The sequence below is a fragment of the Ixodes scapularis genome, unplaced genomic scaffold (genome assembly GCF_016920785.2).
Source record: "Ixodes scapularis isolate PalLabHiFi unplaced genomic scaffold, ASM1692078v2 PGA_scaffold4__175_contigs__length_147842914, whole genome shotgun sequence".
In the NCBI taxonomy this organism is placed as follows: domain Eukaryota; kingdom Metazoa; phylum Arthropoda; class Arachnida; order Ixodida; family Ixodidae; genus Ixodes; species Ixodes scapularis.
This window is the reverse complement of record NW_024609879.1, coordinates 142,278,817-142,306,532: the sequence shown is the minus strand read 5'-3', so window position 1 is coordinate 142,306,532 and position 27,716 is coordinate 142,278,817. Positions and strand designations below refer to the sequence as shown.

Genomic DNA, 27,716 nt, shown 5'->3' with positions numbered 1-27,716 from the left:
GCGCCCGCTTTGACCTTGAGCGGCGCATGCTTGACGACATATTGTTGCAACCATCTTTCGGGCACAACGCCGACGTCTTTTCTTGTAATGGGACATATCTTAATAAGTGGGCATTACCTTGCACCTGCAGTCACCTCGATTTCTCTGGTTCTAGTGTGGCTGACCTGCATGAAAACTTTAAGCAGCAGACGCCATGAAATGCAGTGTTGGACAAATGATTGTTGGTCCTAGTAATGCAACTCAAAGTCTCCAAACTTGTGATCAGTTGGCAAGCTAAACAGCGTCATGCTCTGGCAAGTGCCACGCCATCCAAGCGGCATGAACGACCTACGCATGTCCACGAGACATCCCAAGAGGACGTTCTCAGAACCATGTGTGGCACCACCTGTGGGGGGGAGAACCGCAAAACGGAGAGCGTAGCGAAGCCGTTGTGGCACCCGGAGGAGTTTTTATTGTGGCGGCCGGGCGCGTGGGTACACACGACGGTTGCACGAGATTCACATGCGCGCTAGGTACAGCATATTTATAACATGGATACAAAAAGGGGAGTTATCTCCCCGAGGTGGGGGGGCCACGGCTCCTACTGTTCGGGCCAGAAAAAGCGCACTGCATAGAAGCCACACTCCCCGCCGTCGTGCTTCGCACGGAGTCCCGCGCACGGCACCACATTCGTGGAGGCACCGGCCGTGGTGGCACCGGCTGTACTGGCAGGAGCCGAAGTTGCACCAGCCGTACTGGCATCGGCCGAATTGGCACACCGGCCGTACTGCCGTCGGCGCGACGTCGACTGTGGCGGTGTCGACCACGGTGGCACCGGTCGTGCAGGCAGCGTTTGCGGTGGTGCCACATCTCGCGACAATCATTCGTGGTGGCAGCGTCCGATTTCACTTCACGGCGACACCGTCCGGTGGCACCGTCCGTAGCTGCACAGTCCATTGTCCGTGGCGGCACCGTCTGCGACGGCACAGCCGCACCACCCGTGGCACCGTCCGCGGCGGTGGTGTCCGGCAGAGCCAGCTGCCGGGTGGCCGAATAAATAGGGGGCGGGCCGCCACCGGCAGACTAGGGGGGTGCCGGGTGGGGGGAAGGGGTGGGCTCCACCGGGGGGAGGGGAAGGGGGAGCGTCTTTTTGGCACTTGGTCCCCGCTGTGGGGGCGTCTGAGCAAGGGGTCCCTCCTAGTTGACCAGCAGGGTGTGCGATTCCATGGGTGCCGCCGAGTCGTACAGGGTGTCCGTGTCCTGGGTGGGCTCCCCCTGCAGCTGGCACTGGTTGCTCAGGGTGCCCGCACCACAGTCGCAGAAGAACCTTGGGGGACGGCAGAAGCGGCACGCCGTCAGGACTCAGCATCTCCATTAACTCTACTAAGCAGTTCTCTGGCTTTGATGAAACAAAATGCTTATAAGCTCCGTTTCATGTAAGGCCTCTTCACACATGTAGCACGGCGCTACCTCGGTGTTGACTGCGACATATCAGTCGTACAGTGCCGATACAGTGCTAAGCTGGGTTCAAGTCTGAATCGGCACTGTTCTTAGTGTCGACTTGGTGCCGCACTGCGTGTGTGAACCCGTCTTGTATAGTAGAATCTCAATGATATGAATCTCTCGAAGTCGCGGAAAACGTTTGTATCATCCAAAAATCATGCAATCCAAAACGGGCTCCAAAAAGTTCAGAAATATGCAATGGCTCTGGATGAGAAACTTGCTTTAATCGCTGGGGCAGTGCAATACCACCGGTGTTGCACAAATTCCAAGATTGGACCACTTTAAAAAAACTTAGTTTTTTTTTTTTACTTTCGTTATGGACGTGGCTAAAAAGCCTCAGCTAGGGCTAGCATGGAAGCATTAGCTCTCTCTCTAACCATGGCAACTGTGGCCCCACGGCAGTTGCAATTTCTCACGTCGCAGCGGGTGGCAGTGACGACCGCAGCAGCGCAGAAGGGGTCGTTCGTGGCTTAATAGAATGTGATCCGACATAGCAGAACGAAACATCAAGGTGTCGTTTCTTGAAATACCTTTACAACCGCCCGATTGGCGGGATGTGCCACAATGTTGCTTACCTCAACACCCCTCTATATTTTTAAAATCGAGGCACTTCACATCCTCAAGGTAGGCACTTCTGTTCGTATCATCCGCCGTGGCCAGAGACAGTATTCGCACTATCCTCAAATATGTAACGCATTATAGTGAAACCCGTTTAGAACAAACCCACATAAAGCAGATTATCGTCGATATTGAACTCACAGAAAATTGAAGCAAAAATGCATGTAAAAAGTACTTTTTATAATGAACAACATATTGGCATATCGAACTTTTCCCCTCGAAAAGGCTTCCAAAAAAGCGCAGTCATCTTCAAGCCTGTCCCTTTCCCCAAAAAAAGTGGGAAAGAAAGAAAATTTCAAGAGCTCAAGTTGTGAACAAAATTGAGCGAAGAGAAGTGATTCAAAAGGGGAGAAAACTAAGAAATACCCTCTGCCCGCACGCACAGGAAAAAAAAAAAAACTATTCATCCTAAAACGACTGCCTACGAAAACAAGCGATTCAAAGGGCAGATAAGCTAAACAAAAAAAAAACCTGTGCAAGCGTAAAAAAGAAAAAAGAAAATCCTTCTAGCGCACTGTTACAAGGCGGAAGCGAATAGATGAGAAAGACACTCTCGCCTTACAACGATTGCATCGTGCAAGTTTGTTGTAACTGGTTTCTGTTATATCGAATTACTTGCTGTATCGAACTGATCGTAGCGTTTCCTGCTCTTTGTTATAAAAGGGTTTGACTGTAAATAAAACTTTTGGGCTGGGTTTTTTTTTTTTTATAAAAAAATGTTTGTATCGTTCTGTATTTGGACTAACAGTGACTGCACCGTCGAGATTGTACCGTAGTGTACACCTCTGTCAAAGCTACAGGCACGAGTGTGTAACTTGATTTTGCAGTTCATTTGCCTGCGTCCTCACTCGCGCATGTAGTCGTGCGTTCGCACCCTCAACTTTAACAGCCATGTAAACCAAGTGTGAAATGGAGCCCAGTAGAACGCTTGGCCGACATTACATGCGCAAATGCAGTGCACACACCTGCCGACTTGTTTGCAAATGGGGTACTGGTTTATAACGTCAAAAGCTGTACATCTATGCGTCTAATTTTAAAGCCTGGCAAGCAGCCAGAGAGGAGGAAACCACTTGTCGATTCCTCCTTTCCACGCAAGAACGTCCGACAAGGTTTGAAAAAGACAAAAAATGGAGTAGGAAATTTCAGGAAAAACCGGAGGTCGTTGGGAAAGATAAAATATAGACCAAAACTATCGCTTGCAACACCTTTGATATAAAGGCGACGCTCGGGTAATTAACACCGAAGTCACGCGGGACCGACGGTCTGCTCTCGTTGTAATCGCCCAGTCTTGTAGACCAACGCAATGCATACCTGTCGTGCCGGATGAACTCTACGTCGTGGCCCGAGTGGCAAGTTTTGATGCAGTTGACGCAGATGGCGTTCCGATCCGTCGTGTTGCATGTCTTGCACCTGCGCGAGAATGGCACCATTGTCGGGCACGATTCGCTTTCCCTCGTCGCTTCCGAGACTCACCTGTAGAAGTCGTGCATGGGAAAGCTGGTGTAGCTCGAGATCTTGTACAGGCACTGTCCGCTGTTCACCGCCTTCTCTACCGCATTGTGGTTGTCAAAGATGCGATTCCCTGCGCCCCCACAAAAAGAAATGAGTGACTCGCTCGCACGCAATGGTCCATTCTGAGTGCATGATTTGGGGTCATCTCAACAGCACTAAAGTTTTTCAGCAACAAGTCTATCACAACCCTCACCAAGTGCACAGCTCAAAGTACCTTGGAAAAAGTTATAGTAATTTTTTATGTATGCCACACATAAACCAAATTTGTTGTTGAAGCTCTTGGGAGATGGCAAACCTCGTGGTTGTCGTGGGAAAGAGGAACGGGAGTTTGTAATATCGAAGGGGCCTATATTAATGGCTCAATTCGTCGCACACTCTCTCTTTGCCCTGGTCAACCACTCGAGTGAACAAACTGTTTTACAGGTCTATTGCATAATACATACACTGATAGTAGTACAAACAGATCATTACATATCCCGTCCTATTGTGGCCCGACTCGTTCGGTCCATGGGTCGAAATAGAGCCCCCCTAATGCTCCCACGGAAGCAGAGTAGTTAGTCACTAGCAGCCATCAGTCAACAGGCCCCCTGCCACGGTTGCCAGACCGTCCGCATCTTTAAAATACCACCGCATTCCCCCAGTACAAACTTACCCCATTTAGGCCACCTCCCGTGCCGCACCCCTCTAAACGAATTGCCGTCTGCGGGACACAAAGGGAGTTCGGCGAGCTCACCCTTGAGGATGGGTTGCACCCCGCTGGCCAGGCAGAGGCCCCCAAAGCGGTTGTTGAAGATCTGGTTGAACTCGAGGGTGGCCGTGGCGTTGTTGGTGATCTCCACGCCGGCGGCCAGCCCGTCAAAGATCCGGTTGCGCCGCAGCACGGGGTGGCTCTGCGTCGAGATGAGCACCCCGGCCTGGGCGTTGCGGAAGATGTCGTTCTCCTCCAGCACCCCCTTGCCGCCGTTGAAGATGCAGACGCCCCCGTCCCGGCCGTCGTAGATCTTGTTCCGCCGCAGCGTCGGGTTGCTGTCCGTCTTGATCCAGACGCCCGCCATGGCGTTGTCGAAGATCTCATTCTGCTCGAGCACCCCGAGGCCCCCGTTGTACACCAGGACGCCCCCGTTCTGGCCTCCCCAGATCTTGTTGCGCCGGATGATGGGGTTGCTGCCAGTCCTGGAGACACCGGAGAGAGCCGGTTCAATGTGCGGGGCAGCCCGCTTCGACGGGATCAAAAGTAAACGCTAACCAGATGGCCAATACGTGAACCAATTAACCGGAAAATGACGCTCGGTAACGCTCCGACAGTTGTCAGGAACTGCCCGGGCTGCGATGCGCCGGACGGCCCATTTCGGCCGGGTTGTGATTAGGAATTCTCTGAACTTTGGACTGCGGAGTGCCAATGTTCCAGATTGCATTACATTTAAACGGACTATCTGTGGTGGCACCAAAAGCGTAAGTGTCGGTTCGTTTTTATGTTTGGGTCCTTACGTAAACACCGCGCACAAATATATTGGCCGGTAAAGAAAACTTGGAGACGTCCCCAAATGTTGCCAGGAACACCAAGACTGCCTTTCTTCCCTCTCACAACAAAATATGTTTAGCTTGAACAGAACCAAAAGTACCCCATAAAACAAAAATTAAAAAAGAAAGCAGCGATGACAATTTTTTCTTTCTAAACCCCAAGCAAATGGTAGTCTCAAACCACCAACCGTAAAATGGAAAAAAAAAAAAAAAGTCTTAGTGAACTAAAAAACAAGCCTTCTACCTCAGTGGAGGATGTACGACCCTAATCCATTCTGGTCTGCCTAGTCAAATGCTCTGCTAATTGGTGGATACCATTCATCCTAGTCTGCACAGACTGCCAAATTTGATCCATAACAATACTTAAAAACAAAGCCAGATGTTGACCTTTTACACCCTGGAACTGAGGAACACATACCTTAAAGGGGCCCTGCAATCATATTTAAACGTCTACCTTTTATGCGGTTTCCACGTCTCTTGGGGTTCGGGCAAGCCAGCGGGCACGGAAAGAGTAGCTAAATATCAGTGCGCCATATTTTAAAAGGACGACACGGAAACCTCCTCCACCGACGAGGGCGACCCACAGTACCGAAAGCGCGCAAAATGTGACGTCTTTGGTCCTGGGCTTACTACTGGTCAGAGCCACTAAAAACTTCTTTTTGGTCGAAATACAAAATATAAGTGGTGCGAACCGTTTCAATTATGTATAAAAGTAGTTTTCGTTCACTATTATAGATGAAAAAAAGAAAGAAATGCAGTTTATAGAGTACGGAAACAAGAAATGACCCGTCAACATACCCGCCGCCAAGCGGTGGAAAAGGCGGCGCATAATAGAAAAGAGTAGTGGGATAAGGTGCCGACACGAAAAAATCCCGGATGTACGCGGTAGTGCTGCAGTTGTATGGACAGGAGGATCCGACCGGCTCTGAGCGTTTCAAAGGTCTTCTGCGAGAGGCTTTGTCTTGGGGTTTGGCCGTTTCGCGGTATGGAAGCGCGAAGTGGGCTCCCATTCTGAACTGATTGTTACCCCGTGTTTGCTGTAGTTTGTGGCCAATGAAGTGTCATGCCGAATTAGTGTTTAATCGCGCAGCAAACGCAATGAAAGCCGCTTTGGCTGCCCGCTGCATACAGCCTATCCAGAACATGCTTTAGTGGCGCCCTCTGGCGCCGTCGACACGGAGTGCGGCGGCCGTGAGTGCTTGATGAGCCCACTATTCCTCCTCTAGTTCACGGCCACTCAAGCCAGGACCTACGACGTCATGAAGGAGGTTATTTTTTGCTAGTTTTTGTAATTCTAAATTGCCTATAACTGTCAAAATAAAGCGAATTTCGCGAAAAGAAAAGTTTCACTAAGTTACTACGTTCAGTGCGCTCAGGTTCGTTGCAAATTAAAAAACAGTAAAAAGTCCTTGCAGGGCCCCTTTAATATCCCAATAGATGCACCACCCTTGAATGATAACCCACCCCTGTATTCAGCTTGATTTGCAATTTTCTTTTAAACACAGAAAGACAGCCCACTCCTAGTAATCATACTGCTCGGATCAAGGATGACCTCAGTGTAAATGAGGCTAGGTAACCATGGCAAGATATAAGCAAACAATGCTGACTGGCAAGTACAGTCACATTTGCTTCATTGTCCCTTGCCATGAAAACAAGATTGCAGACAAACATGATCTAAAAATGAAATTTGTTTTTCACCTTTTCTCGGCTATGCACCTAAAGTTAGCCCACTCCTAATTTTCAACAGATTTTCTCTCGATTTTAGGTTGCCTGTCTTTCGGGATATTAAGGTAGAAAAGGGGACAAACACAAACGCCGGGTGTTGGTTATCTGATCCATCGCGAAACAATACTGTACAACCTCGAAACAATACTGTACAGCAATCTGCTGGCAATACTATTACAGAAGGTACTTACAGTGCAAAAATGGCAATACAAAAAAAAGAAAGAGAGAAACACGTTCACAAATCTCTGTAATGCGAAATTAAAGTGCAGGTCTTGAGGCATTTTGATTTTGTGATATACCGTGCTAAACAATTTTTGAGAAACACACACACACATATATATATATATATACATACATACAAATGTAGACCTAATACTCCTACATACATAATATAAATTATATATATATATATATATATATACTGTAAACTACTTATTTTTTGCAGGCTCAATATTTTGCAATTTAGGTGAAAGCTGAAGTTTTGGAATAATTCGCAGGTTCTAATTTTCGCGGCAGAGTGGGAATCTCGATATAGATTCCGATGCGTTTACATTTTACCAAAACTGTTTGTGGGACCAAATTTTCGCAAATTGTAGGCGATTCGCCAAGTTTGCCAAAAATTAGTTTCGCGAATCGCCTACAACTCGCGAAAAATACGTCCCGCAAACAATTCGGGCAATATGTGAACGCTACGGAAGCTACATTCGATTCGCGAAAATTTGAGCCTGCGAAAATGTAGTCGTTTACAGTATATTATATTCATATATGCATAAATTAATTATTTATTATAATATCATTTACATGATGAGGAGGAGGGGAGGGTACAGAGGACCTCCCTCCTCCAGAGTACCCTCCCTTCCTCCTCCGGTTACGCCGATGCCGCAAAACACGGAAACCAGCGCCTAAGAGCTGCGCTCAAAAACCTAATTTATCATGCAGACATTTTACGGATGCCCGAGCGCATCTGTGATTGCATCTAAGGTGGACTCGGAAGTGGCAACTAATTATTTGTCACAGGAACTGGAGCCTCATGCCGTCTGGTGCCACAATCCCGGCAGTTGGTCACAGAAGCTCGCAAGGAGGCTGCGGCCTGGCGTCAAATACAGACAAATGCATACACACACTTAGCTAACCTACAAAAATTCTATCCAGCTAGATACTCTGATAAGTGCTCGCACCGTGGAGAGTATCCGACACTTTACCCTGTAACGTGGGCGTGCCTATCTAATCCCTCTCTCCCCTCCAAAACCCAACCTGGGAAGCTGTGCTGCTGCTCAGCTCATCCGTTCAAAGCCAGCGAGAGCCAATTGAGCGAGCGAAACTGGCAGCGAAAAACACTGCAGCCCTAGACTAGGGGCCCCACCTAGAACAAGTCTCTTTTCTCTCAAAAAAAGTTATTTCACTCCTCCTACCCGTAAAAAGCGAGAGAACCAAGAGTTAACGTCATTGCAGCGTCCCAACTCGTGGCTGTCAAACCTTCCGTGGACTTTCGAGCTGGAAAGCGACCCGTTTCTAGGCTGGGTGGCGCAAGCTACTGCCCCTTATAAAGGCCACAGTGGTAAGCTTCTATTTATCCATCTATCCGTCCGTGGCAGAAAGGGCATCTGGCGAGCAACGGCGATGCACTTCTGCCTCTAGGACGGGCTGAAACCGCGGGACTGCAAACAAGGTGCAACGAAGGCAAACGCACCGCTCGGAGACGCACTCCGCACCGCTCCAACACCCACCTGATCTGGACGCCCGAGTAGAGGTGGTTGAAGATGTCGTTCTCCTCGAGGCGCCCGTGTCCGTTGTCGTAGAAGTACACCCCGACCTGCTTGCCGCTGTGGATGCGGTTCCGCCGCAGCACCGGCGTGCTCCCCGTGGTGATCCACACCCCGGCCAGGGTGTTGGCGTACACCTCGTTCTCCTCGATCAACCCCTGGCCCTTCTCGTGCACGTAGATCCCGCCGTGCTGGCCGTGGTGGATCTTGTTGTAGCGCACGATCGGGTCGCTGTTGGTGCGGATCTGGATGCCCGCCAGGGCGTTGCCGTGGATGTTGTTGTGCTCGATGAGGCCGCGCCCCTCGCCGAAGATGTACACCCCGCCCTGGTGGCCGTTGTAGATGTCGTTGCGCCGAATCGTCGGGTTCGAGTGGGAGGTGATCCAGACGCCGGCAAAGTTGTTCGAGTGGATCTTGTTCTCGATGAACTGGCCCCGGCCGTTCTCGTGGACGTAGATGCCCCCCGTCTGGCCGTGGTGGATCTCACAGCGGACCACGGTGGGGTTGGCGCCAGCCTTCACCTCGAAGCCCGCGATGCGGTTGTTGTGGATGTCGTTGGCCTCGAAGTAGCCCAGGCCGTTGTCGAAGGTGAAGACGCCCACGTCGCGGCCGTGGTGGATGTGGTTGCGGCGCATGATCGGGTTTGCGTGGTTCTTCACCCACACCCCGGCCAGGGCGTTGCGGCTGATCTCATTCTCCTCGTAGATGCCCTGCGAATGAATTAAAACATTTTTTTAATCTCTGATTGTACCACGTAACCGCTGCACCGCATTCTGCCCTCGTTTAATCTTGGAAAAGAAAAGAGCTCTGAACTGATTTTAGAAAAATGAAACTGAGATCTTCGATACGCTCCTTTATGTGAAACTGCACTGTTATGCCCAACCCAAAAGTTAATTTTTTATTTTGTCTTTACACACATGTACACTGAAGCCATTTATGCAGAGCCATATATTGGGAAAGCATGGCCAGTGAGTGTGGCGACAAAGGCCTTGGAGACGTGAAAAGTGAAGGAAAGGGAGGAGAGCGCTGAAGGAGCGAGAGAGCAAGAAGGGAGCAAAGAGGAGACGACCACCATTTTGATGGAATGCGCCGTCGGTACAGAGCACTGCTGGCGCTATGCGTCGTCTGCTACAGGCTTATCTCTTTTTCGCCCAAATAAAAGCTTGCGTTCAAACGTGGAGAAACTTAATTCGTTAGCTTTGTAAGCCACCGAGGAATAACGCTTTATCATTTTCTTGCCAGAGCCCACCAAATAAAAGGAAAGAACCGAAATTCGGATGTCAATCCCACACATTCCATCGGGTGCATGAATGAAAACGGCGGCCCTCCTCGCTCGACCAAGATCAGCCGGGAGTTCTCGCGCATGCGCACACGCCTCTTGCCCCGTGTCGTGGGCTGATTTGCCTACTCGGGAGGGGGGTGTTATTGCAGATAGATCATAGACTGGCCCAACTCTCCCCATATACGGCTCTGCTCTTATGCAGTGGTATCCTAAGACAACTTTGAAACACAAATAAATGAATAGTGGTTGTATAATGCGTAACGATTCTCGAGAAAAAATAGAAGTGACAAGATTTGAACATGAAAAGAAACGGGAAAGTAGATTGGTTTAACATTCTCTAGATCAATTCTTATGAAACTAACAGGCGAGTTCACCTCACACAAAAACAATGTGTGTGCACGTAGGCACCACATGCTGTCGCTCGATGGGCAAGGAAAGAGAATTCTTAAGGTAGGGCAGACAAGGCTATGTGAAAAGAGGCCCTTGAGGAAGGGCAAGGAACAATGGTGCCCAAGACAAAAAGGAATGGAGCAAAAGATCTATGTTTAGGTGCAGTTTACGTCCGTCATGTTTTGTTCTGCATCCCAGCAAGCTGTTCTATTGAAACACAACGCACACTTTTCCTGGAGAAGCTTAAAGACCGTGAGCTCACCCAAAACATTTTTTTTAAATACCTAGATAAAACAGGCAGGTTCCAAAATAAACTTGTATTACAAAATAAAAAGTGACACAGCTTATTTTAATTATTTTGAACCAAGCTTCTATTTCGGGGTTAAACTTTTCCAGGCAGAGGTGTGCTGTAGAACCGCTCCTTACTCAAAAAGAATCTCAATACATAATAATTGCTCTATTTTTATTGCATCTTTTTTTCTTCGAGGGAACGCTTATTTGCTACCCTAAGTGTCCTACTGAAGTGCGTAAAAAGAAAACAGTTTCTTGGGGAGTTTAGCGTCCCTTAGAGGTTACGTCAAATTCTCCGCATCATCTCACAGTGGCTGCATCGAGACGCCCTCGCCAGGCCGTACCTGCGCATAGTCCGTGATGTACAGGCCCACGTTCTCGCAGTCGGAGATGTCGCAGCTGCGCAGGCAGGGCTCGGCCCCTGCCCCCGAGACGCAGACTGCGGCCCCGACCACGGAGGTGCTCCGGATGATGCAGTGGTCCACCGTCGGGGAGCAGTTCTCGTTGATCTCCAGGCAGTAGTGCTTGTGGTGGGGCACCGACGACGTGATGTCCGGCGTGAACTGCAGAGGTCACCGCGACGAGGGTGAAAACGGGAGTGCACTCGCAACGTCCTTGTACGGAATAAACCCTCGTAATAAAAGAGCTGCTCTCGTGTGAAACATTCTTGCATAAAGCGCTCGTGTGAAGCACACACTTTTGTGCGAAACTAACACCCTTGCGTAATATAAACACTCTCGAGCAATACACATTCTTATCCAAAGCAGTCAGAAAGCAAAGATTATCCTTTGGGTGGCAAAAGCAGTCGTGCAACTGGTTTGGTGCTCCATGAGATTATTTGTTCGAAGATTAGATCTCAACCTTAAACTAAAACTACAATCCCCCAGAGATAAAGATAGATAAACAAGCATATCCCAGAACTGCAGAGATAAACCAAACTCCTAAGTGTTTCAACAGCGACTATGAAACATATTCGGCTGCTCGGCTGTAGTTCCTACTCTCCTCAAACGAGAAATGCTGTAGGAACAGGAGAGCGAGCGTAAGCGGAGGTTCAAATACAATCACACCGTCCTAACTTCGGCTTTCACGACAGCATGTCGTGGCCTTCGCTCACAGAAGAAACGCCACACCATCAAAATCTATTTATGAATTTCGACTAGGGAGCCTCAAGGTTATTTTGTTAAGGGGGGAAACAAAAAAATGACAAAAAAATCACATTTTTGAAATTATGTTTTTTAATATCTACATGTATTTTCACATCTTTTCTCAAACTATTATCGCAAAATACGCCCTATTTATTTTGGGGTATTGATTTGAAGTATCTGAACGGAGATGCTTCCTCCGAAAAAAAGCAAAAAAAGGAGAAGGTACAATTTGACCGCCGGTAGCTCAAGAACAACGTGATAGAAAGGGGGCATCTTGGTCTCATTTGAAAGCTCTGCTCCCGCTCTTTCTTCTCCCGCCATTCACGATGCTAGACGGCGATTGGCCACCGAGAATGAAGCACAAATAAAAAACTAAATCTTGCCACACGGTTGGCTGTTTCGGATCACGTGTGCAAATGGCGCTTTCTCATTGGCCGTTAGGGTTACGCAGCGTCTGCTCGTTGTTTCCGATCCGCCATCTTGTTTGACTCTCGTGCGCGTCTCTAACCATGCCGATCACAACAACTCCACGAAAAAAGTTTCACACGGCCCACAAGTTCGGAAAAAAACGAAAAAAGGGCCCGAGGAAGCTAATCCACAGCGCAGTTCAACTTCCCGCGAGCCTGAACGTCTACCGACGAGGTGCGGGAGCCCAAACACGAAGATGTCGCATCGACGGCGCCGTCGATATCCGTGACTTCAAGCGAGCGAGTGCGGCTCGACACAGTGATGCTCAGCGCTTCCAAGATCGACGAGAAAAAAAAAAAAAAAAAAAAACGAGGAAAAACTTAAAGAACTTTTGTCGACGTCCACTACGATGTGGAAAGCTGCCCTGATGGCCGGCGTCTCGGGCGCCGATCAAGAAGCTCCCGGGAGTACAGAGAGTTTCATCGTCGTAAGCCTCGACGTCGTGAACTCGCTTCTTCAACTCGCGAAGTGTAAAGCTTGTTGTGGCGATGTTGAACTCATAAAATGCGATCGCGAGTATGAACTTGCAGAAAAACTCAAGCTATGCTGCACGATCTGCGGGGATGTCGCATCCGAGTGGAGTTCGCCGCGGGTAGCAGTAAAAATCTGTCCGTGAACGTTTTTTGCTGTTTTCTCGAAATGAACTTTTTGCGCAGTTTGCTATTTTGCGGAAGCCGTATCTCGGCCTGCACACAACCGATCTTCCCAATTCTTTTTTTCTTTGGTAGTGTATAAGTGGGGTATCCAATAAGGGGTCTAATTGCATCAACCTAGGCATCATTATTTTTTGTTAGCACCTCCAATATAGATTGTAAAAATTGATTTATAAACTGAAAATTTTAAAATGCCGTAAAAATGTTATAAATAATCATGGAGCCTTTATTTATACCTTATTGGATTCTGTAAACCTTCTAGTTTACAGAGATATATTCCTTTTTGAGTTTTGTCTTCATAATTTTTTAGAATCTCGCCCATAAAATGTTCAAATAAAATAGTTAATTTTATCAAAACTAAGCAAGCTATTTTAAAACAAAGTATGTATTTGTCATCAGAAAGGGAAGATGATTATGCTCTATAAATTTCATTTGGATTGGACCATAAATAAAGAAAAAAGCTCAAGAAGCAGTGTTTCCCCTTTATAATAAGGCCCCCCCCCCCCCCGTAGTACCTAATGCTGACGGCACGCACTCGCGGGGAAAACTGAAAGAAATAGCCGAAGACGAAATGCCACCGCGGCTCGGCAGAAGCCGAAAACTCGCGCCGAAAGCTGTTCTTTCACGCGCATCGCAGCAAAAAACAAATTTGGAAAGTTGCTTTGGGTGCCATTACTTAAAAGCGAAACTCACATAAAGGCACCCTAGATTTCTAACATTCACAAAAGTATCGAAGTGCTTCCTTCGGATGCCTTTTATAAAAGGGCGCTATAGTTGCTGACACGATGCAAATGAGCGTGTGGCGTTTCGGTTCACCCAACGTCTCCTGGGCCGTGAGCGTGCGTGCGCTGCCAAAGCCCTGTTGCTCTCTTCTCGTCGGCGAATACAGCCGCTCTCGTCCCAGACTCCCCGGGCGGCATCCGAGGGGGCTCTCACCTTGAGGGTCATGTAGCCCAGGTAGGCCCCCCGTGCCCCCTCCACGAAGGTGATGGTCGAGTCCGTGTCCCTCTCGAGCACCACGTGTTCTGCCACGTTGCCCGGCGCTGCGCCGATGAGCGCCACACCGGCGTCCACGATGAGGAATTCCCCCTTGTAGGTTCCCGTGTGCACGAAGATCACCGGCTGCTCCAGCTCTTCGCAGTAGTTGAAGGCCGTCTCGATCGTGTCGAAGTAGCTCAGGGAACGGCCCCGGTAGCGCTGGGGGTGGCCGTCGTACTGGGCCTGCCAAAAAAAAAAAAAAAAAAATGTTTAAGAAGGCGAGGTTGTTGGTGTAAATAGATCTTTTAGGATATACTTGGCACCTCCCCCCTTCTTTTCGACACACTAAAGTAGGCCACCAGAAATGATGCAACCCCAGACACACACTCCGGGACAAGGGGGTATGCTTGGTGGCAAACTCTGTATAACCGGACGTATTAACTCCAAACAGGTTCGATAGCTTTGCTAGGCAGAGTTCGCCAGTCAGGTGCCCTTAAACAGACGGGCCAAAGAATGCATTTGCAACAAACGGCTTTGTCAAGTTTTTTCGCCGGCCTCCCCGAATTTAAGTTTTGAAGACGACACGATCTCGCAGTGACCTCGATGGGAGTGTTCGCCTACAGCCCGCATACATCTGCGAACATACTTTTTCGAGATGAAGACAGTGATTTCAAAAGTTGGTTTTACGAATAAGAGATGAGCACTTCCAAAAAGTTTTACGACTTTCGGTTAATAGTTTTAATGCAATTGTCTGCATCGTGGCAATCGTTACTGAACACCCAAGGTCCTACCGAGAGGTTGCTCGGGCAATCTTACATTACATGGGCCTGAATCGAGAGAACATCTTTGCATAAAATTTTAGCACGTGGCACTTCTTTTTTTTATTTTCATTATTTATAGGATTATTCTCTACTACTACCCCCCCCCCCCATTTCCATTTCTCTAACCTACCCACTCCATCTCCGCTTTGCGGCGATCTGCCCCGTTGCAGCATAAGGTCGCCAACCCCTGTGCTATGTCAATCCGGCCCCCAGGAATACTCAAGAACAGAAGAAGTGGTTCGTGTTGGCTCAGCATTTTGTGCTTTGAGAACGGAGCACACATCAGAATGGCCCCGCAGTTTCCCCGCGTCGTCCGGTGCATTGTGGGATTCACGGCAGCCTTCTGGGACTTTCCAGAGGTCTGTTGCATGTTACCAAAAGGATAGACACAAGAACGGACATGACGGCGGATCTTTTGACTTTTAACGCATAGATAAATCTATATGAAGTGGCTAGTTTTATCCTGAGGGAAGGGGAAAGCAGGAAGAGAGTAAGGATGAAAGGGAAGGGAAAGCTGCTCGTGAGGGGTTCCAGTCGTTGAAGGCGGCGTTGCCATTTGTTGTCAAGAGGCGCACCGCACCCTTTCCCCTTCTCTGCGGTCCAAACTGCCCACTTCAAATAAATCCTCTGTGCATTACACTAACCCATTTGTCACACTAAATATAGGACGAAAACCTATTTGGCACATTAAACAGCTAAATTTTGTGGCAAAGCGCTTCCCGCTAAACTTGGAAAACCTTGTGAATAAAATCCCAGTGCTGCTCGAAACATGTCTTTTTGTGCCGCGTCTTGTCCATGTGACAAGGTACCTTGAAATTTTGATTTCTCATGGTAGAACTTTGACCAATAAAACAAAACAACAGAACCAACAAAACAATACAGAAAATGTTCTCCTTTCGTTCCGGAATGAAATTAAAGGAATACACAACCCTTTCCAGAGACAAAAACGTGAAGCCACAACTAGTAAAACTTCCCACAAGAAAGGCTTTCCCGCGGTGCTTTCTGGCAAGTGCTGACATCCCTTGTCGGCGGCATTTTTTATGTTTGTGCAGGTTCTAGAAACAACGTGGCAGTGCGCAGCGGCTTTCCAAGGGACCTCAACTCCTTGATCCCACCACCCCTCCCATTCCCCAAATAAAAAAAAATAAGACTATATTTTCTGGTATTATCATACTATTAGAGAGATACTACAAAGTTAGAAAATAGTATTATCATACTATTTTCAAACTTTATTCTTTCTTTATTCATTTTATACCTTATTTAATATTTAATTAATTTTATTATTTTCGTCCACTACTTGCCGCAACTGATGGCACTTTTGCATTAAAATAATTGTGAACACACTTCCACTTTATGTGAAGCTGCAGGACAAGCGAAGCTGTGATTTTTAAGTCTAGGATGATGCCTAGATGATGACGTCTAGGACGACCTCAAGGACAACGCCTAGGACGACCTTAAGAACAATGCCTAGGACAACCTCTCGGACGACCTCAAGGACGACATCTAGGACAACGTCAAGGACGACCACGAGGACGACACCTAGAAGACGACCTCAATGACGACATCTAGGACGACCTCGAGGACGACACCTAGAAGACGACCTCAAAGACGACATCTAGGACAACGTCAAGGACGACCTCGAGGACGACACCTAGAAGACGACCTCAAGGACGACATCTAGGACAACGTCAAGGACAACCTCGAGGACGACACCTAGAAGACGACCTCAAGGACGACATCTAGGACAACCTCGAGGACGACACCTAGAAGACGACCTCAAGGACGACATCTAGGACAACGTCAAGGACGACCTCGAGGACGACCACAAGGGTGACTTCTAGGACGACCTTAAAGACAACTTCTAGGACAACCTCTCAAACGACCTCGAGGACGATGTTTAGAGATGATAACAAAGGACCAGGACCTCACTATGTAATATTGCCAAAGAAGGCTGACTCACGCTGGTTGCCCTGTCTTTTTATTTATTCATACGTGCCACGACCAATGGGGAGTTTTCTGTCAACATCCGCGGACACATTTTTTCCCAGATCTTAGACCATAACGGCTTCAATGTAATAAACCCAATGGCCCATGCACACTGGCTGAGTCAGTAGCTCGGTGGCTCTTAGCATCCAACTGCAACCGTGCCAAGGTTCAAGCTGGGTGCTCGAACGTGCGTAATCTCAACGCCCGCAACGCCCCTAGCATGTAACTCTTCCAGGACGACTTCCTCGCAGAAAATGCCACACGAAACATGTTCCGCGTCGAAAAAAGGGAAAAGGGGAGAGCCACCTGAAAGTGCGGCCGCACGTGGATGCCCCGGTACAGCTGGCGGAAGCTCTCCTTCCAGGGGTTGGAGCAGTCCGCCTCTTCGGGGGCAACAAACTCAAACTTGCAGGGTGCCGGGTGGAACAGCGGCAGGTCGTACTCGTACACGCTCTGGTACAGGCTCTTCCTGTTTTGTTGGGGGAGAGACGGGAGGAGGCGTGAGAGACTCACACTCCCAAGAACGAATCCAATTGCTCAAAGGCCACAACCGCAGCTCCAGAATCAACCGCGGCAGTACGACGGTCGTTCGCCATCGAATCGAACCGGGCCGTCAAGCTTGGCCGAGACTGCCGGCAATGCAAATTTCTAGACTACATCCCGGGTTATTTGGTACGAAGAGTAAAGGTGTGCAAATATCGAATTTCTGACTGCAAGTTAGATATAAATTTTAAAATATTGCTACAGATCCAATTTGAATATTTTCGAATATGAATACTTCACATTAAATGTGATTTGGGCATTGAAACTCTTAAGAAATCAAGGATGCAAATATTTTTCTAAAAACATGTACCGTAGAGTACCGCATATCCACGCATTCAACCTTAAGTGTCCATATCAAAATTTCTAAGATATAAAAAAATATACACAGTTCATTTATATGTAAAATTGAAGACCGGACAAGCGCCCACCCCCATTTTTTCGTGACTAGTATCTCTAAATTTTGAGTGGGCACTTGCCCGGTATTTTACGGTAGTGTCAAGAGAATAAAAAAAAAATAAAGGCCCCGATGAGATGAGTCGCGTAAAACATATCGTAACATGGGAAGCAAACCATGGCTACCTTATTTATTTGAATATAGCTCGAGGTTTCCTTTCCTGGCGCTGTCCTTTGAAATCGGGGGTTCAGCTATAATTAGAACCAACTAAGGCTGACCTACAGAAGTGAACAATATTTTTGAGGCTACCAAGGTGCTTAGACCCGTCAGCCATTTCTCCTAACACACCGGTGAAATGTAGTGAAGCTTGACATGCACAAGCCGAGAAAAGTAGCGAAGCACCATTTTGACTGCTTGAATATAAAGTGGGAGATGTGGGACTTTGGGCTATCTAGTTTTTATAACTCCAATGTAATTATTTCAGGAAGAGTCATTACTTCCAAATAGGAGATGCATATCTGTTCTATGTATATTTTTGAAAACATAGTTTTCAAAAAACATAGCTCGCGCTTGTGCAAAACACTAAAGCTGAATGAGAGAAGCCGGAGAATTCTGGAGACATTCACAATTTCCGAATGCTTTACAATTTTTTCAAACAGTAAAGGCGTGTTGCAAATTAAATAAAATAGCAAACACTATTCATTAGTTACTCACATAAAGTAAGGAACAGGTAAAAAGACATATTCTACACTTTGCAAAAAAAAAAGTAAGTTAGGACTCAAAGTTGTCTTTGCTTAATTAACTACTTTAATCTATTAACAATGCATAGAATGTCGCCGCAAAAAGACTCTTTTCCTAATCTAACGGAGGAAGAGTTATTATCTCTAGGCGATCGACAATCCTTTCAGTTGGATGCTACAATGTGAACATAAAATCTCAAAACCATTAAGACAAAAAAAAAAAAAAGAAAATGCGTGACAGTATTGTAGCCATTTGACAAAATTGTTGTAGGCCTCCGTCATATTGCGGGCACCTTGTCAGAGTTTCAAACCCGCCAACTGGGGATCCGTAGGCCGGCGCTTTGCCTCGGAGCGCTGGGAGTGAGGCACCACCCGTGACGAAGCCCCGCTGCAGCAGTGACGCTACACATCGTCCTCTCGGATGCAACTCTGGCGACTCGCTCTTGCATCTCGTGTCTTCACCAAGTTACCCTAGCCAACGACACCTTCAATGCTAAAAAGAAAGGACTCCCCGCAGCACCGCAAGGACGTCGCCTCAGGAGCTAGAGAAAGACCGTGGCTTTCCCCCGTTGGGTTCTGCCCCTCACCAGAGCTCGGTGTCACTGGAGATGGTGTGGAAGCGCCGGCAGACCTGGGCGGCCCGGCACAGGTCCTGCTCCAGCAGGTAGGAGAAGATGGTGAGCAGCACCTCGTCCGGCACCTCGTACAGCAGGTAGTGGGCTCCGCCGCCCCCCTCTGCGGGTTGCAACAGGATGTTCTCATTTGTCAAGAGACAACACCGCAGTGGCAGGCGTGCAAATCAACTTGCAGACAGTGCTTGGGATTGAGCTAGTCGGTTGAGGTTTCTGTCTAAACATTATTGATTTACATAAAAAAATTAAGAACAAAGTAAAATTAAACTCTAAATTTGAAATAAACTGGGAATCTAACCAAAAACAGAAAAAGAAAAACTTATAAACTGAATTGTCAGCTAAAAATAGACGAGGGTAGAAAGTTGGTGATTCATAATGATTAAAAAGCGCAACAAGACGGACACAGAAGAAGACGCAGACACAGTGCTGTGTTTGTCCTCTTCTGTGTCCGTCGTCTTGTTGCGCTTTTTAATCATTAAAAAAAAAAAAGGAAATAAGGAATCTTAGATATAGCGTAAAAGGATCAAATTTTCGTGGCTTGAATAACATTGCAACAAATAGAACCTAGGAATTTGTTTCCCTATGGTAACAAATATATGGCATACCGGCCTTATCGCGAAATTTCGTGCCCGCCGAATGTTCCCCATATCCAAACTTCTCCAAATCTGAAAAATATTGAATTCGCAAATGTTCGATGGTGTGTGCACAGAACATGATCCCAAGCACTGAGCTTGCCTAATTTCCCTCGTATAAAAAATGCTTTCCTTCTCAGAATAAACGTAATTGACTCCGTATCGGCACTAATTATAGCCCCGATTCAGCGCGTCGGCCCTTAAGCATACAGAGCAAGATTTTATCTTTGTAATTGGCACAACACTGTGAATGCAAACAAGCAACTGCTTTTCTTTTGTGTTTAGCTCTTAAAAACAACAGGCTGTTCTGTCATCGAAATAGTGTGGTCGTGCCGAGCACTCGCTCATGCGGTAAACATTTGGCACCCGCCAAACGACTTTGAGAAGGTAAAATGCGAAAAAGCGCCAGTGTCGTGTTTGCACCAAGAGTATCACTCGGTGAACCAGAGAAGATAGGACAGAGTCTAAAAAGAACTAAGGAAGCAAACTTTACACAAGAAATAAGTCGAGTGCCTGCTCTGCTTTTATAAAAAGAAGCAATTAAAAATGCATCAGCTCTCTCTTGGCACTTGCACAGACAGATGTGGCAAGGTAGATGGGGTACGAGGAGGAACTTGCTCGGTTGAGGGTTGATGCACCGAAAATATATCCTTCACACTATATGACCCAAACATGCCATTCTAGGAGAGGTTCAACATCATGTGACTAAGGATCTTTAAGAACAAAATGGTGACATAGAAGAGAGAGATTATTTTTTATGTAGTCGACATAGCCCAGGGACTCAAACCGCAACCAAAACCCGACAAAAAGTATATTTTCGCTAACCCTAAGAAGGCACTAAACCACTTTCTGCAATAGTCAATTTATGTTCATAACACAATCTATGGAATTTAAGCATCTTAAAAACCCAAACATTACATTCACGCGTAGCCAATTTTTCTATTAAAATCTGTATCAAAAGATTAATTAACTCGGAGCTATCGCCGACACCAGATGGCGCTGTTGCACGAGAAAGGGCAGGGCTCTATCCTCCTCGTCCGATGGCGTTACCTGATGTCAGTCATTTAATACCGATCTTACTGGAGACACTGGCCACGCGTGAATGTGATGTTTTGGTTTTTTAGGATGCTTGGAGCCCATAGATTCCATAAATAGACTATAGCAGAAAGTGGTTTAGTGCCCCTTTCACTGAACGGGACCGAGCGGCATCACATTAGGCGATGAACCAGAACCTGAAAAAATTAACTGGCAAGCGATATGTGATAGTGGTGTAGTACTCACAACATACTTACAAACGAAAACAAAGAGAAAACGGGAAGATACCCAGAGGTGTGCTCTTCAAATGCCAAATATATTTCGCAAATTTTGCAGCTGTAGGCTATGCAAGCAATCTCGCAGCTGTAGGCTATGCAGGCAATCTTGTAGAAACGAGATTGTAATTTACTAATCCTGTGCAAATAATGGATTTTGAGTTCGAAGCAAATAGTGGTTTTGGCCGAATATTTTCGATTCGCACATCGAATAGTTTTTCCATGCCTTCCACTACTGTTGCATCATGCTTAGACGAAAACCCAGCTAAACTCGGGAAGCTTGTTCCACTTGTTCATTTATAAGCTAAGTTTAATCTGATGACTGATGTCTTGAGACGGCAAGTAAACCATAAATTTGATATAGAATGAATCCTATAGGGATGCAACAAGGCATGTAGTGGGGCTAGTTGGTGGTACATACTCTTTGGTGGGAACAGCACAAAAAAGACGGAGGACCAGGACATCATTTTGCACTGTTCCCACCAACAGCCTATAGGGATGAAGTGAATTTACCAATTGAGTGAATTTACGAATCTTGCTATATACAATATTCTTTCTTTAATCTTGAATTAAAAGAGAAAGAATCGCACATGATGAACACAGGTCGTAAAGGCATCTCTGCCTAACATATGCTCTTGCATAACAGTCGGTTTAATTTTGAAACTTTAACTACAATGTAGATATAAACATTCACAAAGCTTGCATCATCCCACTTTGAATGTATGCTTTTCTTCCAAGCACGCAATTCTGATATTCATACTTTTTCAAGTATTTTTCGCGGCGGGTTACCCCGTGAGTGCGCTTCTTACCGAGCACCGATGTAATGCAGGGAAGCAACACCCACAGAGCCCGCTAAGGTGCGCTCAACGAGGCTAACTTGCCACAATCAACACTTCAAAAAACGTGAATTAGTGCAGTTCTTCTCGAAGCAAATATTAAATAGTGTATTATTCAAAACTACTGTTCGGTATTTCAAATATTCGCACAGCCCTATAATTTACACAAAGCATGCAGCTTGGTGCTGTATTTGTAGCATGCTTCAAGGTTTTGCCTCAATAAAATTATATATTGTGAGCCAAGTAGATCAATCTGGTGCTTGTGATTTACAATTCCAGATGCACCATTCGTTAGGCCCTTACTCCACAGAACACATTTACTTTTCGAGTGAAGCAGATTAACGAACCACAGTAGTTTTAACTTTATTTTAATAGACATTACTTTTGTTGCTGCACTAAGTTTTCAACCGTCATTGTTTTTTTATTTTTTCCTTCAACCCAACAAACTGTTTTTTGGAGAATGCTGAACCAGCAACCAATCTTTTAAGAACCAGAATAAAAAGAAAAGAGAAAAAAAAAAAACGGCAACAAAACTGTTTCATTAAGTGCCATAACACTACTCGAAATATCTTTCTATACGAGTCTAATATAGACTGCCTCAGTCCATTTCCCACTCCATGAACACTGGTTTCAAGAAGGACCTGACAAGTGCGGTTGGGTTCAACATGGACCTTCAAACAATGACAGGTCACAAAGGAAACAGTCTCGAGCCCGACATCAAGTGATGTCGGGCTTGAGGCATAGACCTGTCGAACTGTTTTGGGTTGAACGCTACTGATCCACTGAATGGGGGGCGGGTTCAACATGAACTCGGCAAGTGGTGCCAGGCTCTCCAAAAATTGTCAAAACACTGTGTTAGGTGTATCAAGGCCCTATTAAAAGGTGCCGCGTTCGACACGACCCGTCAAGTGGCGTTGGGTCTAAAGCGAACCCGACACCCTTTTTAAGCCTCCCTCAGGTAGAAGTTAGGTCTCGGCCCACTTGCCTTCAGAAGAGGAGGACGAGGATGCCCCCTGGGAGGAGGATGGGGTGCGTCGTTGTCGCTTGCGGGGAAGGTGGCACGGCGGGCCCCCCGATCCGCCCCCGTCGTGGGGGAACTTGCGCCTCAAGTCATACGGGGGCTGGTGCGGGGCCAGGCCCCCTCCGCCCCCAACGCTCCCTACCCCACCCCCTAGCACCGACGCCATGTTCACCAGCGTCTGCTCCACCACTGCGATAGAGAGAGGTCCTGGTCACTAGGGGCAGGGGGACGGCGGAACCTCCGCCACCAAAAATTTACAAGAGTTGGGACACATCAGAGTCTAGTAAAAGACAGAGGGGGGGGGGGGGGGGGGGGGGGAGGGGGGGGGGGGGCGCACATTACACTTTAGGCACGATCTGCTCAAGGTTGGCAGTTCCTCTTTACAATTTACGTCTTTACGTAACATAAACTAGTCCTTGAGTGATACGAGACTTCAAACTTTTCCCTCCATTGTCTGTTTACGTTGTTTGTGCATTTTTTTATGTAAACTTATAAATGAAACCATGGGTGCAGACGAGTTGAAGGGCATGTTAGCACCCACAGAAGTTAAGAGTGAACAGGGAGTCACAAACATGAACATACACAAACACAAGAGGGCAAGTGGACAGATGTTAAAAAAATAAACAAGGTGAGCGGGTCAAAGTACTTTCCAACAGACAGCTAAAAGAAAGGTGCCAACACATCCTTTGTGTTTTAATCGTGTCTAAACAAACATTGTCTGACGAGAGTTGGGTGTTACCTTTTTTTTTACAAACTCTCCTGCGTCACGAATTTAGGCAGCCTTCGACAAGACGCTGCTGCTGCTGCCGTTTCCTAACAGATCCTGAATAGCAAAAGGTTAAAAAGGACTAACAGTGACTAAATTCTGCCTACGTTTTCTTCGGTTACATTTTGACACTTACTGCTGAAATGTAACCGATATTCGTATCTCTGGGCACTTCAAAACTACCGTAGAACATTGAGCAGACGCCCACGTTGTGATGAGCCCCCACCCCCTATTTCTAAAGCATTAAAAAAAAATCATAGAAAAACATACCGAACGCTCGCTCCCCTATTTAGAGCAAGTTCGGAAACGTGCAAAAGACGCGTCGAGCACCTAGCTGCCGCAAGTGGCCGCTATACCCGTGACCGGCAGACGGCACGGGTGAAGCAGCAAAGCAAGACAAGGGGGATAAGGGTTGCAGAGTCGAATGGAGGTAGAAACCGATAGGTATAAATAAGTTGCTCTTTTGTTCCAACTCACAAGAGTCTTTAGTGATAAAGCATAGACGGTACATAATCGACCGCTTATTTTTTTTTTCAATAAACTATTTACCCCATTTACTCGCATAATGACACCCCGCCCACAACAGTCATAAATACTGATTTTTCTTTTTACTCCCACGCAGTCGCCAAGTCAATCGGCCAGGCCGCGGTCGATAGTGAAAAGTTGTTAGTCTTCGGAATGGTCGCGTCGCTCTGTGCCGACTGCCGCTGGTGCAAAAACGGCATTGAGCGTAGTAGGACGCTTTTTCTTCTATGAAAATAATGCAGACATTTTGTTTTTACGCATAGCCATTTTGAATTCTGTGGTCAGACCAAGCGAGGGCTCACCCGACCGTATGCTTCTTCAGCATTTCCGCTCTTCAAACCTACCAAGCGCGCATCCCCATTTTTTTGTGATCATCTCCCAATTTTGAGCGGGCACAGGCTCGATGTTTTACAATATGCTTGCAAGATTTAACACTTGACAAGTCCCATGACATAACACCAAGGTCAATGATGCATATAATGGATGCAAAAAAAAAAAAAAAAAAAAATCTCCAAACATGAAAAAAAAAAACGCTGGAAAAAACATGTTTGTTGCAGATATCTTTGTGACGTCATTATTTGTGTATATACCTATTTGAAATGTACATAAAACAAGAATGCTTTTCCACCTAACCCCATTATTTTTTTTACGAAGGACATTTTCTATTTTTGTGCTATGCAATGTTATTTGAAGACTAAACTTGGCAAGAGATCTTGTGTAGTCTATTAACCCCCTTTCTTCCTGCAAAGTGCATTACCTCAATCTATACAGTATTTCTTTAATATGACGGACCAAACCCTCTTATATAAGTTACACTATGCCTGGTAGCTCCGGTGGTGCAATGTGCAAGTGCGTGAAGTATCCGGTGGCACTAGGCAAGCGTCAATATCTGTCATATGGCAAAAGTCATCCTTCATTTTACAGGAAGCCCGGAAGTCATTCATTGTCTAACTCATTGCAGGGCATTTAATAGTGATGGGCCAACCTTTAGCAGAATTGGAAATTCAGCACCGAATCTTGAGATTCAGCAAGTCGAAGTTTTCTAAAGATTCGGTGAAGATTCAGCAGAAGTACATTGTTGCCAGACATAGGAGTTGATATTTTGGTTTTCCGAGCGAAAAACATTTTTAGGTTGTTTTTAACTAATATTGATACAGGTGTTACTAAAAAGGGTGACATCAATGTCATTTTTGTGTGTTTACTGGCAATTTTACAGTGACTTCCTTGCAGGAGTGGTACGACAACAAGGTAGGGTAGTAGCAGGCGCAGTGGCGCAGCCACGATACGAGAGTTTTGGTTTTGCAAGGGTGTACATTGTTAAAATAAAGGCAGTAACACTGTGTTCTCAATTTTGCTGCGAGTCATCGTTTCATGTGCAAAAATGAATGCAACGGCTGCTGAGCCTCCATCAGAAGAGATAACAATGATAACAATATTATTGTAAATATGCATGTTCTTCCGATTTGAGTCACTTGACACCAGCTTTGCATGAAAGTGTGTTCCCCATATTCGCAACGTCTCGCTTTTTAACCTTTAAAATGCTGGTTCCTAATATCAGAACAGATGCGGACATTTGGGAAGATGGGAAGAGTTAGGAATGTTGGATGTGCTACGTCGAACATGATAGTTCTGTGCTTAGTTTTATGCCGATAAATGAAAACCACTAATTAATGCGAAAACAGGATTGCTACAATGGCGAGGGGTGCCTTAAAATACTTGTTCGTCAATGCTGCAACAAGGCGTTGCATCACTGGAAGGATAAAATGAAAATCACGTTGTCCGGAATGTACCGCATCATTTGTCACTTGCGTAGTGGATCGCGTCAATTACTGGTCCATCTGTTCTTGACGCAGAAAATATTGAAGAGAACCACACACACAAAAGCCAACAAACACACAGTTACCATGTCGCCTACTCCACACCCCGCCGTAACCGGTAGTACAACACTGTACGATGGTAACCGCACGATGTCCATCGCAATGGCCCTGTCGCGTTCTCCCGCGTGCGCAGACGCTTGCTGAATTTTCGCTAAAGTTTCGTTCAAAAGTTTGGCATGTGCCAAACTTTGCTGGATCTGAAGTTCGGCAGATTCAGACCATCACTGGTGTTTAACAAGCGTACTAACCACAACCGTAAGACAAAAAAAATATTTCATGGGCAGTTTTTGTAGCAACTGCTTTGACTCTATGCATGGCCAGCTGCACAGTAAATTGGCTCACTTCTGATATAGACACTGCATAGGGCTTAATCAATGACATCTAGCTGTCACAGTTGCTCCTTTGATGACAGTACGATTCAGTTTGACAGTGACAAAATAAAACTACAAGTTTGTGCTCAGCATACATACAACCAGCACAATGTGAGTAGAACAGCCCGACTTGCACGTGCGAAAGCACTCTGCCATAGTAAAGACAAGCCGACGTCGCCTAGGACACCATCCCCACATCAACCATACGCGCTCCAATTTCGTCATGATTCACGATCCAGTATTCTAAACCAGATTTGAACATCGAACGCTTTATGAAACGCGAACAAACGCCGCAAATCCCGACGAAAACTCAATGCGCACGCGAAACAACCTCAAAACATTGCGAAATCTTTTTTTCTTTTTTTTCTTTCTTTCTTTGGGCGTACGATTCTGTTCTCAAGACGCGCCGAGGCAAACGAATTCTTCGAGGGAAAGTCACTTACAGCACTCTTGAGAACCAGGGCCACCGTTCGCCTCATCTGCAAGCAAAGGAGAACCAGAGTTTAGTCGAAGGATAATTTTAAACAGCATCGGCGTCCCAATCAGAGGGCATTGTAAGGTCCCTACGCTACCGAGGATAGCGGCCGAGTCAAATACCGACGGGCAAACCGACGTTACCTCGAACCAATCGACGTTGCACGGGCGTGTGAAGGGAACCCCCGTAATATTTCCGCATGCGTGACGGCACGATCAGACCGGACATATCGGTTAGGGACAAGACGGACGCCGTGTGGAGCTATCGGGACAAAAACCGGACGCTCTTTTCGATCGCCTAGATCGATGATCCCTCCCGGGGGAGGGCGGGGGGCCCCAGACGAACCCTACACCGTACAATTACGGCAAGACTGCCGCGCAATGCACGAAAAAACAACGATTGCGAGATAGTACAGGGTTCAAAACGAAGAGAGTTAGCGAGCAAGATACGACCCATACGAGACCAAACAAGCTAGGGGTCCCAGGCGTCCGCCGCTACGACCAAAGCCGTCGTCGTCCGCGCTTGCGGTCGGTATCTCCCGTTCGATGCTCGTTTTAGTTGGAGCTCGGACGGGTCAGCGTCGGTTGCGAGCGAGGATTTCGAGGTTGGAGAGCCCGTGGCGGCGGCAGCGGGCCAAACGTGGGAAATATTGCTGGGGTACTAGGCCTAAACATGGCCAGATGCAGGCGAGCACAAAAGGCACTTTACCTTCGCCAAAGGCCCTCGATGTGATGACTCCGCGTTTGATACTCTTCTTACGGGTTTTCCGCACGGTTGTTCTGGTCGGCCTCGCGGTCGCACTGGACATCTTCGTCCGGATGGGGTTACGGAGAGGCCGATAAAAAAAAAAAGGGACGCACTCCCACACCTCTCAACAAAGAGCAATCTTGACAAGTACCCCCATCAACCTTGCTGCTGCTACTATGGGGCCATTTTCTTGTTCGATGTCGGGAAACATT

The 27,716-nt window shown here is 46.9% G+C and overlaps 1 protein-coding gene across 1 annotated transcript; it reads right to left on the bottom strand.

The window, feature by feature from the left end:
- Window positions 1-425: 425 nt before the first annotated feature.
- LOC115313832 (F-box only protein 11) lies at window positions 426-27,716 on the bottom strand. Its single transcript, XM_029972840.4, has 12 exons — window positions 27,466-27,716; window positions 26,726-26,761; window positions 22,708-22,932; window positions 18,900-19,047; window positions 16,942-17,104; window positions 13,787-14,071; window positions 10,929-11,147; window positions 8,586-9,331; window positions 4,346-4,785; window positions 3,574-3,682; window positions 3,412-3,510; window positions 426-1,306 (listed from the first exon to the last, which is right to left on the bottom strand). Exons 1-12 carry the CDS (start codon window positions 27,563-27,565, stop codon window positions 1,177-1,179), a joined length of 2,700 nt encoding a protein of 899 aa, XP_029828700.2. The 5' UTR covers window positions 27,566-27,716; the 3' UTR covers window positions 426-1,176.